This window comes from Arachis hypogaea, chromosome 19, assembly GCF_003086295.3.
Source record: "Arachis hypogaea cultivar Tifrunner chromosome 19, arahy.Tifrunner.gnm2.J5K5, whole genome shotgun sequence".
Classification (NCBI taxonomy): Eukaryota; Viridiplantae; Streptophyta; class Magnoliopsida; order Fabales; family Fabaceae; genus Arachis; species Arachis hypogaea.
The window spans coordinates 27,222,948-27,238,430 of NC_092054.1; the positions used below are offsets into that span (position 1 = coordinate 27,222,948).

General features: G+C 34.7%; 1 protein-coding gene and 1 pseudogene across 1 annotated transcript; one reads left to right on the forward strand and one right to left on the reverse strand.

Moving 5' to 3' along the window:
• Window positions 1-1,737: 1,737 nt before the first annotated feature.
• Window positions 1,738-8,749, forward strand: LOC112776569 (DEAD-box ATP-dependent RNA helicase 3, chloroplastic). Its single transcript, XM_025820774.3, has 10 exons — window positions 1,738-2,424; window positions 3,037-3,167; window positions 3,248-3,662; window positions 4,261-4,359; window positions 4,547-4,771; window positions 5,391-5,768; window positions 6,721-6,864; window positions 7,379-7,474; window positions 7,575-7,831; window positions 8,245-8,749. The coding sequence occupies exons 1-10, from the start codon at window positions 1,969-1,971 to the stop codon at window positions 8,330-8,332; spliced, it is 2,289 nt and encodes a 762-aa protein (XP_025676559.1). The 5' UTR covers window positions 1,738-1,968; the 3' UTR covers window positions 8,333-8,749.
• A 245-nt stretch (window positions 8,750-8,994) lies between these two features.
• Window positions 8,995-10,237, reverse strand: LOC112776570 (uncharacterized; annotated as a pseudogene).
• Window positions 10,238-15,483: the final 5,246 nt, after the last annotated feature.

Sequence of the window (15,483 nt, forward strand, 5' to 3'; positions counted from 1 at the left end):
TTATTAGTATTTGTAACTCCTTTTTTTTTTACTATGACTTATGCCAGCATGTAGATGTATGACACCAAATTTATATATAGATATCAAATTTTTTAGAATTACTATAAATTTTAAATGCTATTTTAACCAAAGTAACTTATATATTCCAAATGAATAAGCCCCAAATCAACTACGAGAAGAATAGAGACTATATACATCAATAACATTTGAAACAAGGCAACTTTAATATATTTTTAAATTAATAATAACTCAGAATCTCAGATAATTTAGAATGTTGAATGTAAATTCACTAATCACATGTAAAATCAAAATTAAAACTATTATAAAGGAAAAAAAATGCAAGAGGTCCATTACAACATTGCAACATGTAAAATCAAAATTAAAACTATTAAAAAGATATTCACAAAGGTTAACACATATTCTAGCTTCTTATTCCTTTTCACAATAATCCTAACTTCACAATTTATTCGGAAGTTAGATTTGTCTTTTTTAGTGAGATCAATTTTTAATCTTCAATAACCAGCTCTAGAACATACCAAGATTCGGTATGTAATCTGTCTATTTTGATCCCACTTAATAGTTCTTATATTCCATGAAAAACTAACCTTCTTTGCATAATTAGTATAAAAAGTTTCATAATCTTTCATAGAGAAAAATGTTATTCCTATACTTGGAAGTTGGAACAACCTAAAACATAGATAATAAAAAGTTTAAAATCAAATAAAAAATTAAAAATGGATAATAAAAACTTAAAATTAAATTAGAGCCATATGCATATGTAAAATTTTCTCAACGGCTTACATGTATAATCAAACTCAGTAGTCAAATATGACACTGAACTTGAGTATAATAAACTCAGTAAACATGATAATCAAATTCAACAGTCAAATATAGCACTAAATCCCACACATTCATAGAATCAGCATCATCATCTAATCTAAGCAAATGCAGAAATTTTAAACGTGCAAACTACCCATTTGACTTTAATCTAGAGGCTAAATATTTTTCTCATTACACAAATTTATAGCATAAATTTTTCAGAATGTAATCACACAATGTACATAATGTAATTGAAAAGCATTTCTTTTTGAAACCAAATAAAAGGACCTAAATAACATAATGAAATCACAAATAAAAAATATTTGTATAATTAGATACACAGATCACCAAAACTCAACACACAGAATACATGGATCAACTGGAGCAATTAGACTTTCCATCAGAAATCAAATATGTAATTAAACTATTCAGGAATAAAAAATGGATAATCGAAAAATTAAAATCAAATCAGGAATAAAAAATTAACATACGAAGTAAATTAAACACAAATCTCATCATTCAAATTTATAGATTCCATTAAATCAAAAGTTATAATCAAAACCTTAAGATAACAAGAACCAGAAATGGCGATGAGAAGAATTTTTGTGAATTGCGGGATCAAAGCAGAGCAGAGAGAAGTATGGAGAACAGAAAAAAGCGAAGAGTGAGGTTGACGCGATCGTAGAGAAGAGAAGTGAGGTGCATGCAATAGAACTCCTCTACGGAGAAGAGAAAAAATTGCGATTGAAAGAGAAGATTTTTGGCGCGATGAAAAAACTCTTAACATGTTGTATTGTCTTTGAATCCTAATGCATCTTTATACGTAACCGTATAAAGATGTATTTCAATGAGAGTGGCTGAATTAATGGCTTAAAAGTGGTGTCCCAATAACATTTTTGTATTTAATTATATTTATTTATTCCCAAAGCCCCAACTAAACCTCGGAGCTGCCGCTAATTATCCACTCCCTGTATAAAAAGCCGCTTATACTAGCAGAGCAACTTAGAGGCTTATAAGGTCATCCATTTCTCCACCGAGCTGCGTGAGAGAGAGTGACCTTATCCTCTCCCCTCTCCTTCTTTCTCCCTTTTCCCCTTCCTTCTTCAAGCCAATTATTATTCTTACTCCTTTCATCACTTAAACGCTCAAATGGTTTCCGTTATTGGCGTTTCTTCAATATACCAAACCCACGCTCTCGAACTCCACAAGAGAGCAACGTCCACAACAACAACAACAGCTTCGGGTTCTTCCAACGCCGTTTCGCTCCCTTCGTTGTCGTTTGACAACAAGTCGCACTTCAACGCCGTTCTCAGAGCTCATTATCACCTTAACGACGGCAATAGGCGCAGGCTCGGTTTTGTTCCTACTTCTAATGCAGTTGTGACAGCTAATGACTCTTCCGTACTCAGCGAAGAAGCCTTCAAGGGTTTTGGTTTTGACGGTGTTGGCGATGATGATGAAATTGGTTATGAGTATGAGAGTGACGGTGACGCTCATTTTATTGCTTCAAGAGAAGATGAGCTCGATATTTCGAAGCTTGGCTTGCCTTCGAGGGTCGTCGACTCGCTCCAGAAACGTGGAATCACTAGCCTTTTCCCAATTCAGGTCTCTGTTCTTTATTTGATTTTAATTTTAATTTTCATGTATGGTTTATTTCGGAATGGTGATGTTATATTATGTAATATATAATGTTATAGTATAGACATGTAAGGTGCTTGTGTTTTGATCATTCCTCGAAGAAAAAAATTATTAAAATTATTATTATTGTTAGAAATTTCAAAACTTTATTATAAAAATTTTCAATACAAGATAGTTCATTCAAATTCATACACGAATTGTATTCTACAATGAATATAGATCATTTAAGACGTGCTAGTTTTTGAAATTAGTCGTGTTATATCAATTGCTTGGGGTTAGGGCTCTATGTTTTACTGTTTTCGTTTTTTTCTCCCCATGAAATGTGGCACCCATTATAATTATATATGTTCATTGAGTGTTCGCTTGCTTCTATTAATTTATTGGAAGCTAGATACATGCTTTAGTTGCTTTTGTTAAATTTAACTCAACACCTATAGTTATATGGATTTGGGTTTATCTTATTTTGACTAATGTTGATTTTGTATTGTATGATTTCTGTCAAATTCTTTTGTGGATTTGGTTGGACTCTTAGTTTTCTTTCCTCCTTGCAAATTTACTAACTTTCTGTTTGGTGATTAGAGAGCTGTGTTAGTGCCTGCCTTAGAAGGTAGAGATATCATTGCCCGGGCAAAGACTGGGACAGGGAAGACATTGGCGTTTGGGATTCCCATTATTAAAGGCCTCACTGATGATGAGCAAGGTTCCTTCAGGTGAATATTATTCATGCACAATACACCCTATTTGTTTTAGGATTGCTTGATATATTGATGCATTTGTTTGTTTATTGCAGGCGTTCGGGCCGTCTTCCTAAAGTATTGGTCCTTGCACCTACTAGGGAGTTAGCGAAGCAGGTCGAGAAGGAGATAAAAGAATCTGCGCCTTATCTGAATACAGTTTGTGTTTATGGTGGTGTTTCTTATGTAACACAGCAAAGTGCTCTTTCACGTGGTGTTGATGTAGTGGTTGGAACACCTGGTAGAATAATTGACCTAATAAATGGGAACAGCCTTAAATTGAGTGAAGTTCAATATTTGGTTCTTGATGAAGCTGATCAAATGCTTGCTGTTGGGTTTGAGGAGGATGTGGAAGTAATTTTGGAAAAGGTCCCATCTGAGCGGCAGACAATGCTTTTCTCTGCGACAATGCCGGGTTGGGTGAAGAAATTATCAAGAAAATATCTGAACAATCCGTTGACAATTGATTTGGTAAATTCTTGTTGCTTTTGACTTCTCTGATCCCTATTATGCACAGAGCATAGTTTTCTTAATCGTTTGTCAGTGGAGTGGAAAACATAGATTATAGCATGTAGTTTGTTGCGTGTCGACAGCATTTTCTTTCTAATTTTATACATGGAATTTCAAAACAGTATTGACTAACTGATGGTATTCTTCCTGAATGTTTGAAGCATATTGATGCTAACGGAAAAACTTACTTGACTGAAAAGGGAAGTCTTTTTTATGTTGTAAATTTTGATAAACCTATCAAAGCATTGACCTCATGGCTTACTAGCTTGTAATATAGCACGTTTTGGGTTCAACTCTGTAAATCTAGTTGCAATTCCTCATCGTAATCCTAATTTTATCTGTTTGTTACCATTTTGTTCTATGTTTGTCTGTTTGATACAAGTGGATTTGGAGAGAAGGGGAAGCACTGTGGAGTCTATAATAACATTAGCAGGATACATCTAGTTTCATTTTTAATTCCAACTCTATCAAATAACTGTGATTGTGTTTACCAATGTTCAAGTTATTGTAGAATAATCTTGACTATCAAAACCCACTTTTTCCTTTTCTTTTAAATAAGGTCGGTGATGAAGAAGAAAAGCTTGCTAATGGGATCAAACTTTATGCTATGTCAGCCACTGCCACTTCAAAGCGGACAATTCTTTCTGATCTTATAACTGTAAGTTTACTGAAACTGAAAAGTCCATCCTTAGATGAATGGAAGCCATGTCAGTTGCTGGTCTATACCAGAAATATCTTGATTATAGAATGCAGTACAATGATTTATACCAGAAATATCTTGATTATAGAATGCAGTACAATGATTTCACTGAATTTAACTAAAATTCTATGTCTACGACTTTTAGGTCTATGCAAAGGGTGGAAAGACTATTGTTTTCACACAGACAAAAAGGGATGCCGATGAAGTATCACTGTCATTAACAAATAGTATAGCTTCTGAAGCTCTGCATGGTGATATATCTCAGCATCAAAGAGAAAGAACATTGAATGGCTTTCGGCAAGGGAAGTTCACTGTTCTTGTTGCCACGGATGTTGCAGCCCGTGGACTTGATATTCCCAATGTTGATTTGGTAAGTTCAAGGGACTTGATATTCCCTTGGTGCTTTCTGGTCTTCGCTATTGTATGATTCTTCCCATGTACTAGCAGTTTTATGTTTTTATTATCCAGTTTTGATTCAATGGTTAGTCCTAAATTAGGTTCAATCGGTGAACACTATACTTCGATAATTCTTATTTTAAAATTGACATTTTTAATTGGGAATTTAGTCATTTATTTAACTGTAAATTTCTGAGAACTTATGTCTACAAATTGGGTTCTTGAGATATATTGTCTCCAGGACAGCTGAGGACTTGATTATCTTGAAATTGGGATTTCTTGACCCTTAAATGTGATTTGCTTGTCCAAGAAGAATTCAATTTGTCAATTATGATATATTTCACTTGCCTCTGACCTTATCATTCGATCTTGATCACTGTAAACTATTTAATTGATTTAACAGTTATAATTTTGTTTGATAAATTGTGTTTGTCCAAATAGCAACTTGTTTATTTATTTTTTATTTTTCATCTCAATCTCTTTCTGTTTACCTCCAGAGGCAGTAGAAGATCTATATCTGAATTAATTTGAAGATTCTTTTCTTTGACTATTACTGAATTTGTCTGCTCTCAACATAATGAAATTCCTTTCAGGTTATCCATTACGAACTTCCTAATGACCCTGAGACTTTTGTGCATCGCTCTGGTCGTACTGGGCGTGCTGGAAAAGAAGGTACTGCCATTCTGATGTACACCAGTAGCCAGAGGAGAACAGTTAGATCCCTTGAGCGTGATGTTGGCTGTAAATTTGAATTTGTTAGTCCACCAGCTATCGGAGAGATTTTGGAGGCATCTGCTGCACAAGTTGTTGCTACGCTTGAGAGAGTTCATCCAGAGTCTGTTGAGTTCTTCACTGCAACTGCACAAAAATTGGTTGAAAAACAAGGGGTTAGTGCCCTCGCAGCTGCACTAGCACAGCTCAGTGGATTCTGTAGACCTCCATCATCCCGTTCATTAATCAACCATGAGCAGGTATTGGAGAAGTTTATATTTCAATTTCAACTTGAGCCATTCCAATTTCTAAAGTATTTATTGGTTCTCAGTGTTCTTTCATCAACATTATGTAAACGATGTTAATCCATGTCATTGGGATTCAACAGAATTTTACGTTTGGCCTAACACAACACTTCTCTTCTATTCAGGCAGTGGCTATGTAAAAAGTTTGCAATAAGCTAAACATAGAAATGGTGTTCATGTAACAAAATCTGTCCAGAACATGAAATTGAAAAATCTAATTTTGCTCTAGCTAAACAGCAGATGGAATATAATTTTCATCAATTTAATAGATGTTCACCTTACTCTAAAGACCAGTTAACTTGGAATACTGATAGAATCCCTACAATAAATATAATCTACCCAGTGGAAGAGAAGCAAGAGGAAGAAATGTCCATGGGTTAGCATACACGTTGTAAGAAACTGCTGATCTGGCAGTTGAGAGGAGTGGATGCCATTGGTTGAGGATATATTATGCTAGGGAAAGCATAGTGTGAATCAGGCTTCAAGTTAGGTAGATAGTAGATTGGGGGAAAGACTAGGCACTCTCCAACTGCCTGGACCCTTGCCCATTAGCATTTCTCTATATTCCTTTTACATTTCTTGGAAACCAGTTGCTGATGCCTGATATCAACTTGATGTCTTCTGGGGATATGATTTAGTTCAGTAATTTCTTTTTCTCTTCCTAGTTCTTATATCTGACACCATTGTATATTCGTATAATATCACTGGTTTTAATTTAATGTTTGCTTAGTTAAGCTTTTGAAAATATAGTTATTACCTGATTAGTGTTAAGATAACATACAAAAAAATAAAAATTAGTGAAGGTTGATCCAAAATTATATTTTATTTGCCTTACCTCGTTTAATCTTATAAATGCTGTTTCGGAGAATGTACTTGATTAGCTAATTGAAAGCTCCGTCAAATGCAGGGATGGGTTACATTGCAACTCACTCGAGATGGAGATAATTCTAGAAGATTTCTTTCTGCAAGATCGGTCACTGGGTTTCTTTCTGATGTGTATTCTCCTGCTGCTGATGAAGTTGGAAAAATACATGTAATTGCAGATGACCGGGTTAGTAACTTCATATGCAAACTATATTGTTCTATTAGGTAGTGTTTGTTTCCAGAGACTGGAATTGGGACTGGAGGAATAGGACTCAGTATTGTGTTTAGTGGTCAGAGACTGGAACTAAAACTTCAGCCTTGGGACACAATTTCAGTCCATTCAGTACCATTATGGGAACACAAGGGACTGGAATTTCTGGAGATGGGGACTAAAACTTTAACATGAAATTTTTTTTAATGACTAAGGATATTTTAATAAATATTCTTATTTCATATCCATATCTATCTTGAACCAAATAAGATACTAAGATATAACTCAGTTCGATACACTTTGCTCCAAACATAATACAGAGACTTAATTTAGTCTCAGTCTCTCTACCTCTGTCTTCCAGTTTCTGTCTCTTAGTCTCAGTTTCTCTTCCAAACACATCCTTAGTGTTAGGAACTTCTTTACTATTGTCTATCAAGATAACGAACCCATGCTGTTCAATTTACTTGACATTGTTAATACCTAATGTCAGATTCAAGGAGCTGTTTTTGATCTTCCAGAGGACATTGCTAAAGAGTTACTCAACAAGGATTTGCCACCTGGAAACACTATTTCCAGGATCACCAAGGTAAATGAAATATTCGATTAATATATTTAATGCTTAACTGTTTGTTATTTATGTGAAACAGTTCATAAAGGCAATCTCATTTCCCTCTTTGTATTGGCAGTTACCTGCTTTGCAAGATGATGGACCTGCAAATGATTACTACGGGAAGTTTTCCGACAGAGAACGAAGTAACCGAAGAGGTTCAAGGGATCAGAGAAGTTTTAAAACCTCACGAGGATATGGGGGAAACCGAGGCTCTGACGATGATTTTGGTAGTTCATACGGGAGAGGGAGTAAAAGTTTTAAATCTGGCAACAGCCGGTCTCGAATGGGAAAAAGCAGTGATGACTGGCTGATTGGAGGTAGACAATCAAGCAGGTATTCATATCATCAAACAAGTTATAATAGCTTTTCTTTTGTTTTCCTGAGATGCAAAGTTATAGTAAGATTTATCCATGTGAAACTTAGACATAGGATAATTCTTGAATGAACATAAGCTAACAACTAATATTTAGATGGGAACGGCAATCAAACTTGAAAGTTCACCTAAACTCTAGGTAAACTCGAATAGTAAAGCTCAACATGAATTCAAAGAGCTTATAAATATCTAAATTGGAGATCTAAAATTATGAATCCGTAGGGTATACAAATTACAAATTAACTTGAAATTTGATAACCTTGCTGGTGGGAGCCACGTTTGATGTGTCTAGATGAGTTGTTAGATTTGTTCCTATGGAAGAATCTCATAAGCTTTGGGTTCAACTGATGGGACATCCAAATGTGACTTGCAGGGGTGGTAGCTATGGAGGGGCCTGTTTTAATTGCGGAGAATCGGGGCATCGGGCATCAGATTGTCCCAATAAGCGAAGCTTCTTTTAGTTAATGTATCGGCAATTTTGGCGCCACCTCGGCAAAGGCTTGATCTACTGCTGCCACTGGTGATGGCCTGTTGGGTTCTAGAAATTTAAAGATGCTTGCTCAGAAGGATTACAGAATCAAAGACACTTTTCTGTTGTGGGGAAATCTCCAGAGGCCTTAGCCTTGGGTCTTCGATGTATTTGGTTAGCTCATTCAAGATGTATTTAATGATGTAAAATTTATTTGTAATTTGTACTGGGGTTGTGTTCATTTTTGGCAAGAACAGTAACTATGTGGCCCTGTTTTGTCCGTTTAACCGCTTAATAGTATGGCGTCGCTTAATAGTATGGCGTTATGCAGAATGTTTACGAATTCCAATTGATCATGATATTGCTGATGAGATGAAGATCATCTTACAAGTTGGTCATTATGCTGCAATCAGGATTTTGCAAAAACACCAATCTCATCTAAAATAATATAGTATTAGAATCCCGTTTCAAAATGTTATTTTGGATAAATTGGTTAATCAAAAACATATATTTAGATGTAAATTTAAATACTTACGTTTTTTATTTGGACACGGATGCAGAAAGAAGGTAGTATGCCAATTTATGTCATTTGCAGGTAAAAGAGGTGACTTAATGGGTGTGAAATAAAGTAATATTTTACAAGCAAAAATGACATTTTGGCAACTTTAAAGTAGTATTATACCAGTATTGAGTACTGACCTTAAAGTTTTGCACAGCAAGGGGAAAAAAAAAAAAAGTCATTCTCACTCATGAACTGAGAAACCTGATGACGAAGCAAAGAGACAACATCCACAATTGACTTCAACATCTCAATTCCCTACTGAAAAGATTGCAAGTCCAAAATCACACATACTGCTCATTTTCCAAAAAGAACGTTCATAACAGTTCTGAAAACTGGTCCTCTTTTATTGCTCATAACCTCCCTCACAGCCTTCTCATCAGGTTCAAACCCCTTCTCCTTCATCTGCCCCAACAACTCCATAGCCTCGTCAACCTTCTCTTCCCTAACCAGCCCCTCAAACACCGCCGTGTAAGTCTCGGCACTGGGCTTCATCCCCTTATCCATCATCTCCAACACAAATCTCTTGGCATCCTTCAAAACCTTCCCACCAGCAAGCCCCTTTATAAGCACAGCGTAAGTATATGCATTGGGTGTAACCCCAGATGCCAGCATTCTCATGTGGGCCTTTAGAGCCTCCTTGGGCCGGCCCGCGTTGGCGTAGGCCTCAACAATGGCCGTGTGGGCCACCACGTCCGGCACGTGACCTTTGTCCTTGATCTCAGCGAAGAGCTCTAGCGCCACGTGCGTGAGACCCTCTTTGGACAATGCGTCGAACATCTTAACTGCATGGTTCATGAGGCCGTCGCCGCTTCTCATGTTGTGGAAGATTCCTTGCAGGTCCTTGGGGTCCTCGGGCTCTTGTATCGGTGGCTTCTTGCTGAATGGGTCGTAGGGGGTGGTAGCTTTCCCTTATTGCTGTTCTTGTTGTCTTTGGTGGCGGCAACAACGCTGTCTTCATCGGAGTCGGAGTCAGAGTCGGAGAGTGAGAAGTTGAGTTTGGTGTCGATTGTGGTGTTGGGTTTCTTGGAGGTGAATGGGCGCGTTGTGAAGTGGAAGCTGTAAGATTTGGGATATGGGTGTGAGTGTGAGGAGAAGACGGAGATGGGTGGTGGTTGGAGAAGGTAGGTGGGAGTGCGGGTGCGGGAGGAGGAGAAGAAGAAGGCGCGTGATAGAGATGAGAGTGCGGCTCTGGTGGTGGCGGTGCCAGCGAAGGCCATCGATGCCATGATGCTGTGTCTCTCTGCGAATTTCTTTGTTATTTGATAGAGTGCTGCTATTGTGCTCTATGCATTGAAGGAAATACAAAGTTACAAACTCTTAGCTCATGAGTCATTACCCAACTCCTAATGAAAAGTTTTTAAGTCGTATATCCCGTGTGTATATATATACATAACAAAAATGCACCCTAAAATTAGCTAATAATATATTTGTGTATAAATATATATGTAATTTAATTTATTTTTAATATGTATTTATATTTGTATATATTTTATATTGATATGTATATGTAATATAATCCTAAAGTATATATAATTAATATTGAGTAAATAGTCAAATTGGTCCCCGAAAGATAGCACAATCTTTAGACGAATTCCCGTAAGAAAAAGATAATAAAATTTGTCCCCGAAAAATTTAAAATTGGTAACGTTAGTCCTTCCGTCAGTTGGATGATGACGTGGAGGGCTAATGCCACGTGTCACAAGATGATTGGTTGACATGTCATATCGGTGACACGTGGCATGCCACGTGACACTTGACATGTAAAAAAGTTATTTATAATCAAAATAGTCTTTGAAAGTTCAGACGTAAGTCATATTCATCCCTAAAATTTTAAAAATTAATAGTTCTTATATAATTTTTTTTATTTTTTCTTGATAATATTAAATTTAAAATATTTTTTGATACTACTAATTTTAATAGAAATGTAATTGACAATAAAAAAATTAGTAATTGTATCCTTTCTTCTTAAAAATTTGTTCAATAAAATTATCTCTCTCCTCTAATTCTTGTCAAAATCTCTCTTATTCTTTTCTATTCTAAAACCTTTTTCTTACATTATTACATTTTGCTGGAATATATATATATATATTGAAATGTATGTATTTATTACCCTAAATAAAGTTATATGCTCAAAATAAAAATTTATGTATGTTAACCTAAACAAATTTAATAAAAATTTATACATCTTTTTTTTCATTATGTTATTACTTTCATTTAGATTAACATACATAAATTTTGATTTTGAGCATATAACTTTGTTTAGGTTAACAAATACCTACATTTCAATTTTGAGTATATATATATATTCCAACAAAATGTAATAATGTAAGAAAAAGGTTTTAGAATAGAAAAGAATAAGAGAGATTTTGACAAGAATTAAAGGAGAGAGATAATTTTATTGAACAAATTTTTAAGAAGAAAAGATACAATTACTAATTTTTTTTATTGTCAATTATATTTCTATTAAAATTAGTAGTATCAAAAAATATTTTAAATTTAATATTATCAAGAAAAAATAAAAAAAATTATATAAGGACTAATTTGATTAATTTTTAAAATTTTAGGGATGAATATGACTTACGTCTGAACTTTCAAGGACTATTTTGATTATAAATAACTTTTTTACATGTCAAGTGCCACGTGGCATGCCACGTGTCACTGACCTGATGCCACGTGTCACCGATCTGACATGTCAACCAATCATCTTGTGACACGTGGCATTAGCCCTCCACGTCATCATCCAACTAACGGAAGGACTAACGTTACCAATTTTAAATTTTTCGGAGACAAATTTTATTATCTTTTCTTATGGGGACTCGTTTAAAGATTGGGCTATCTTTCGGGGATCAATTTAACTATTTACTCAATTAATATTAACAATTAAAATTTACTGAATATCGATGTATTAATATATTTGAAAGCTTCCCACTCCTAAATAAAGGGAATAGATTTAAATAAGAGAAGAAAAATTACTTGTTGGCCAAATTGACTTTTGAATTTTTTTTATAAAAACACTTGAGTTATCAAAATTTATTATTTAATTATTTAATTATTATTTAATAATTAATTTAATTTTTTTAGTCTAATAATCTAATAAAATATTTTATCTTATATTTTTAAAAATTGATGGGTAACTGATGACAAAAAATAATAAATTTTAATGATCTTTTAACATTTTTTTTAAATTAAAGTTCATCTTTAATAATTTCAAGTTGGTTTTATTAGTTCTTCTATCACTTCTATTATTAATGACGGCAAAATTTATTAACATAACACGTGGAGTGGAATTTGTAAGAATCGGAATAATCGCTTTAATAAAATAATAAATTAATTGTCCGGAATAAGTTCGGAAAAAAATGTTTTTTTTATAAAATATAAAGGTGACTAGTTATCTTTTTGGTATATCATACTTATATATCTTGTTAATTTAATTATTACTTTGTGTATCCTGAAGCTATCTATAAGGTTTTATATATATATTATGTCTTGTTCTGTCCGTGCCTACGCGTTTAGTTATCGTGTGTAAACGCTTCGTATTTTCATAATTCCGTTTTATGGAACTTTGAGCTTTACTCCTTCATCGGGCTTCTAGTTATATAAATTCTTGGATATATATATATTATAAGCTTTAGAACTGTCGTAGCACTTTGTTATCCTTCGCTTTACAACTAGAGGTAAGGCTTAGGGTAACGGGGTATTACATTTATGGTATCAGAGCAGTTCTTCTTCGTGAGCTTGAGGTATGGACCGATTGTGCTTCGTTGCACACTCTGGGTCGTTTTTCTTTCGTGCTATTTAGGATATTTGTTTGATATGCATAGCATGCTTATTTGTGAGTGCTTTTCTGGGATAATTGAAGCACTAGACTTGAGATATTGAGATTGATCACTTCGATATCGATTGTTTAGTGTAGATATGACCCCGAATGGCAACTCACGGACGAGGTCAATCACGTTCACGGAGAGATAATGAGGATGACTAACCTGGCTAATGCGTTACAAGCTCAACATGTTTCAGAAAACTAGTTTGTGGAGTTTGTGGCATATCAGTTGATTGGTGAGCAAGGTTCTAAAAACCGAACGAGTTATCGAACCGCTCTAGTTACTGGTTACTGGTTCATAGGTTCAACCGATTCGACCGTAATTGAACAAAAAAACCGTTTCATAAAAAAATAATCAATAAAATATAAATAAACACACAAAAATATAATTATAAACTAATATAATTAAAATTTTATCCAAATTAAAAGTATTACATCAACCACAATATTATAATCTCATCCAAATACAAACACAAAGGTCAAATACCAAAAAAAAAAAAAAATAATTAATCACAAACCATTCAATTATTCACCATCTTCATATTACATGTCAAATTGTTGCACAGAGAATACTAACATTTTGATGTATTTAATTTGATCACCGTCAGTCTTTTGTTACGTCATGAATGTTGTTCATTCAGCAATAGAGAGTATGTAAAGACAGGATTGGGTGAATTAGAGAGATGGTGTATTGAGGCCACTGATGAGGTGAGCACCAATCAATCATTTGAAATCATTCATTCTATTCCATATTTATATCATAACCTGAATCTGTCATGCACAGTATGTTGGCTCAGCCTAGGAGGAACTGAAACATATTGAGCAAGCTATAGGGTTCCTAGGAAAAGTCAGTTTTACTGAATCGAAAGTCAATATTGTTCATCTTCCATTCAATTCTTAATCTCAGAAACATTTAATAAAGTAACAAAGGAGCTCTGCCCAGTGAGTGTCCTCTTTTCAATTTATAGCTACCTGTAAATTGATATACCTCAATTCTATTCTCTTCCTAATAATAAGAACAATTAATTAAGATGAACAACATGAATAATTTATCAAATCAACATTAATAACATAAACAATTTATCAAATCAAGAACAGCAAACCATAACAAGAACAATTTATAAAATTAACAAATTATCAAAAGGTCAAGAACAACATAACAACTTAACAATCTAAAATTTAAAAGTTAAGAACATCACTAAAACATTAATTTATCAAATTAACAAGTTAATAAGATCAATTAGAACTGAAAATCAAAATAACAAGAACAACTAAAGCTTTAAAATACAGCAAACCAACAACAAAACAAAAACTGGAACAACATACTAATCATTAAAAACAACAATTAAATAAAATAATAACTGAATAATTAATACAAGAAAGAACAAGTAAAGGAAAATAAATTACCTTAGGCTGGAGCATGTTCTGAAATTCGAACAGAACAGGGAGAGGGAGCCGGAGCTTTAAAATGCGACGGAGATGGTTGAACAGAAACAGAACGGTGGTTGAACGGCGGCTCTAACAGGTAAGGAGAGGTCAGAATAGAGGGCTAAGCAGCTCGAACAGAAAGAGAGGGGATAGAGCGCGGGGGAACATAGCTTGAAGAGCGGTAGAACCTCGGCGAGACAGCGGTGGAAGCTCGGCCAAAAAGGAGGCGGAACACGCATTGTGACGATGCTGTTGGCCTGTTGCAGTGTGGACGACAGCGGTGGTTGGACGTTGAAGAACGGCGACGAAAAAGAACGGCGGCGGTGGCAAAACTTTCCAGTTCAAAGGTTGAAGAAGAAGAATGTGAGAGTAAGGAAGGAGATTGAGATGAGAGGCGCAGGTGAGAGGAAGGAGAAGGAGCGACTGAGTGAGTGAGACTTGAGAGAGTGCGTAGCTTTGGTTAGGGTTTTAATGAATAAAACAGCGCCGTTTGGGCGAAAATAAAAAAATCGGCCGGGTCTTGGTTAGGTTTGATCGGGCGGTTTCTGGCTGGTTTGACGGTTCAACTCCGGTTTTCAAATTCAGTGGTTATGCTATCTATCCGATCCGTCTTTCTTGTCGGTTCACGATTCGACGGTTCGACAGGAGAAATGCCGATTGATGCAGCTACAGACTAAGGATAAATGCTTTTGGGGTTTTTAATTAAGATTTTCAATTTCTAACCAGTATAGCCTTAAATCATGTTGAAAAAGTTTTAAAGTTTAGAATAATTTTCAAATTTAGTTTGGAACTTTTGGTTTAAATTATTTGGTTTTGAAACTAAGTCGAAACTCTTGGATTAAATGATATGGTTTACAGAAAAAGTGAGTTCTATGATTTTGTTAATTTGTGAATTTATTTTGTAATTTAACTCATCGAAAGAGATTCAAATTGAAAAGATATGATTTAAGAATTTTAATGAATTTAAAGAAAATCATGATTTAAAGTAATTGATTTAAAAATAAATGATTTTTGAGTCTTTTGAAAAAGCTTTGACATTGAACTGGTTTAGATTGATCTTGTTTTAAAGGTTTTAGATTGATCTTGTTTTGATTTAAAGGAAAATTCGGTTCGATGTAGTGGAGTAATTCGGATTCTTAATGGCAACTAATTAGAGTGACGTAGCGAAAAGTGTGGAGTAGCATTGACACGGTAGAGCTATAATGCGTGACGGGATGCTTTGACGACTTGATTATGTCGACAACGTTAGTAGCAGGACATTTCGTGGAGAAAATATCACGCGATTCGAATTTTGGGGACAAAATTCCTAATTAGGAGGGGAGAATGTAAGAAC

What these genes read in the sequence shown, in the direction of transcription:
- LOC112776569 (XM_025820774.3), top strand. Translation starts at nt 1,969, where the DNA reads ATGGTTTCCGTTATTGGCGTTTCTTCAATATACCAAACCCACGCTCTC. An exon ending in ATCCGTTGACAATTGATTTG is followed by an intron (nt 3,663 to 4,260) that starts GTAAATTCTTGT and finishes CTTTTAAATAAG; the next exon opens with GTCGGTGATGAAGAAGAAAA. An exon ending in ATATTCCCAATGTTGATTTG is followed by an intron (nt 4,772 to 5,390) that starts GTAAGTTCAAGG and finishes AATTCCTTTCAG; the next exon opens with GTTATCCATTACGAACTTCC.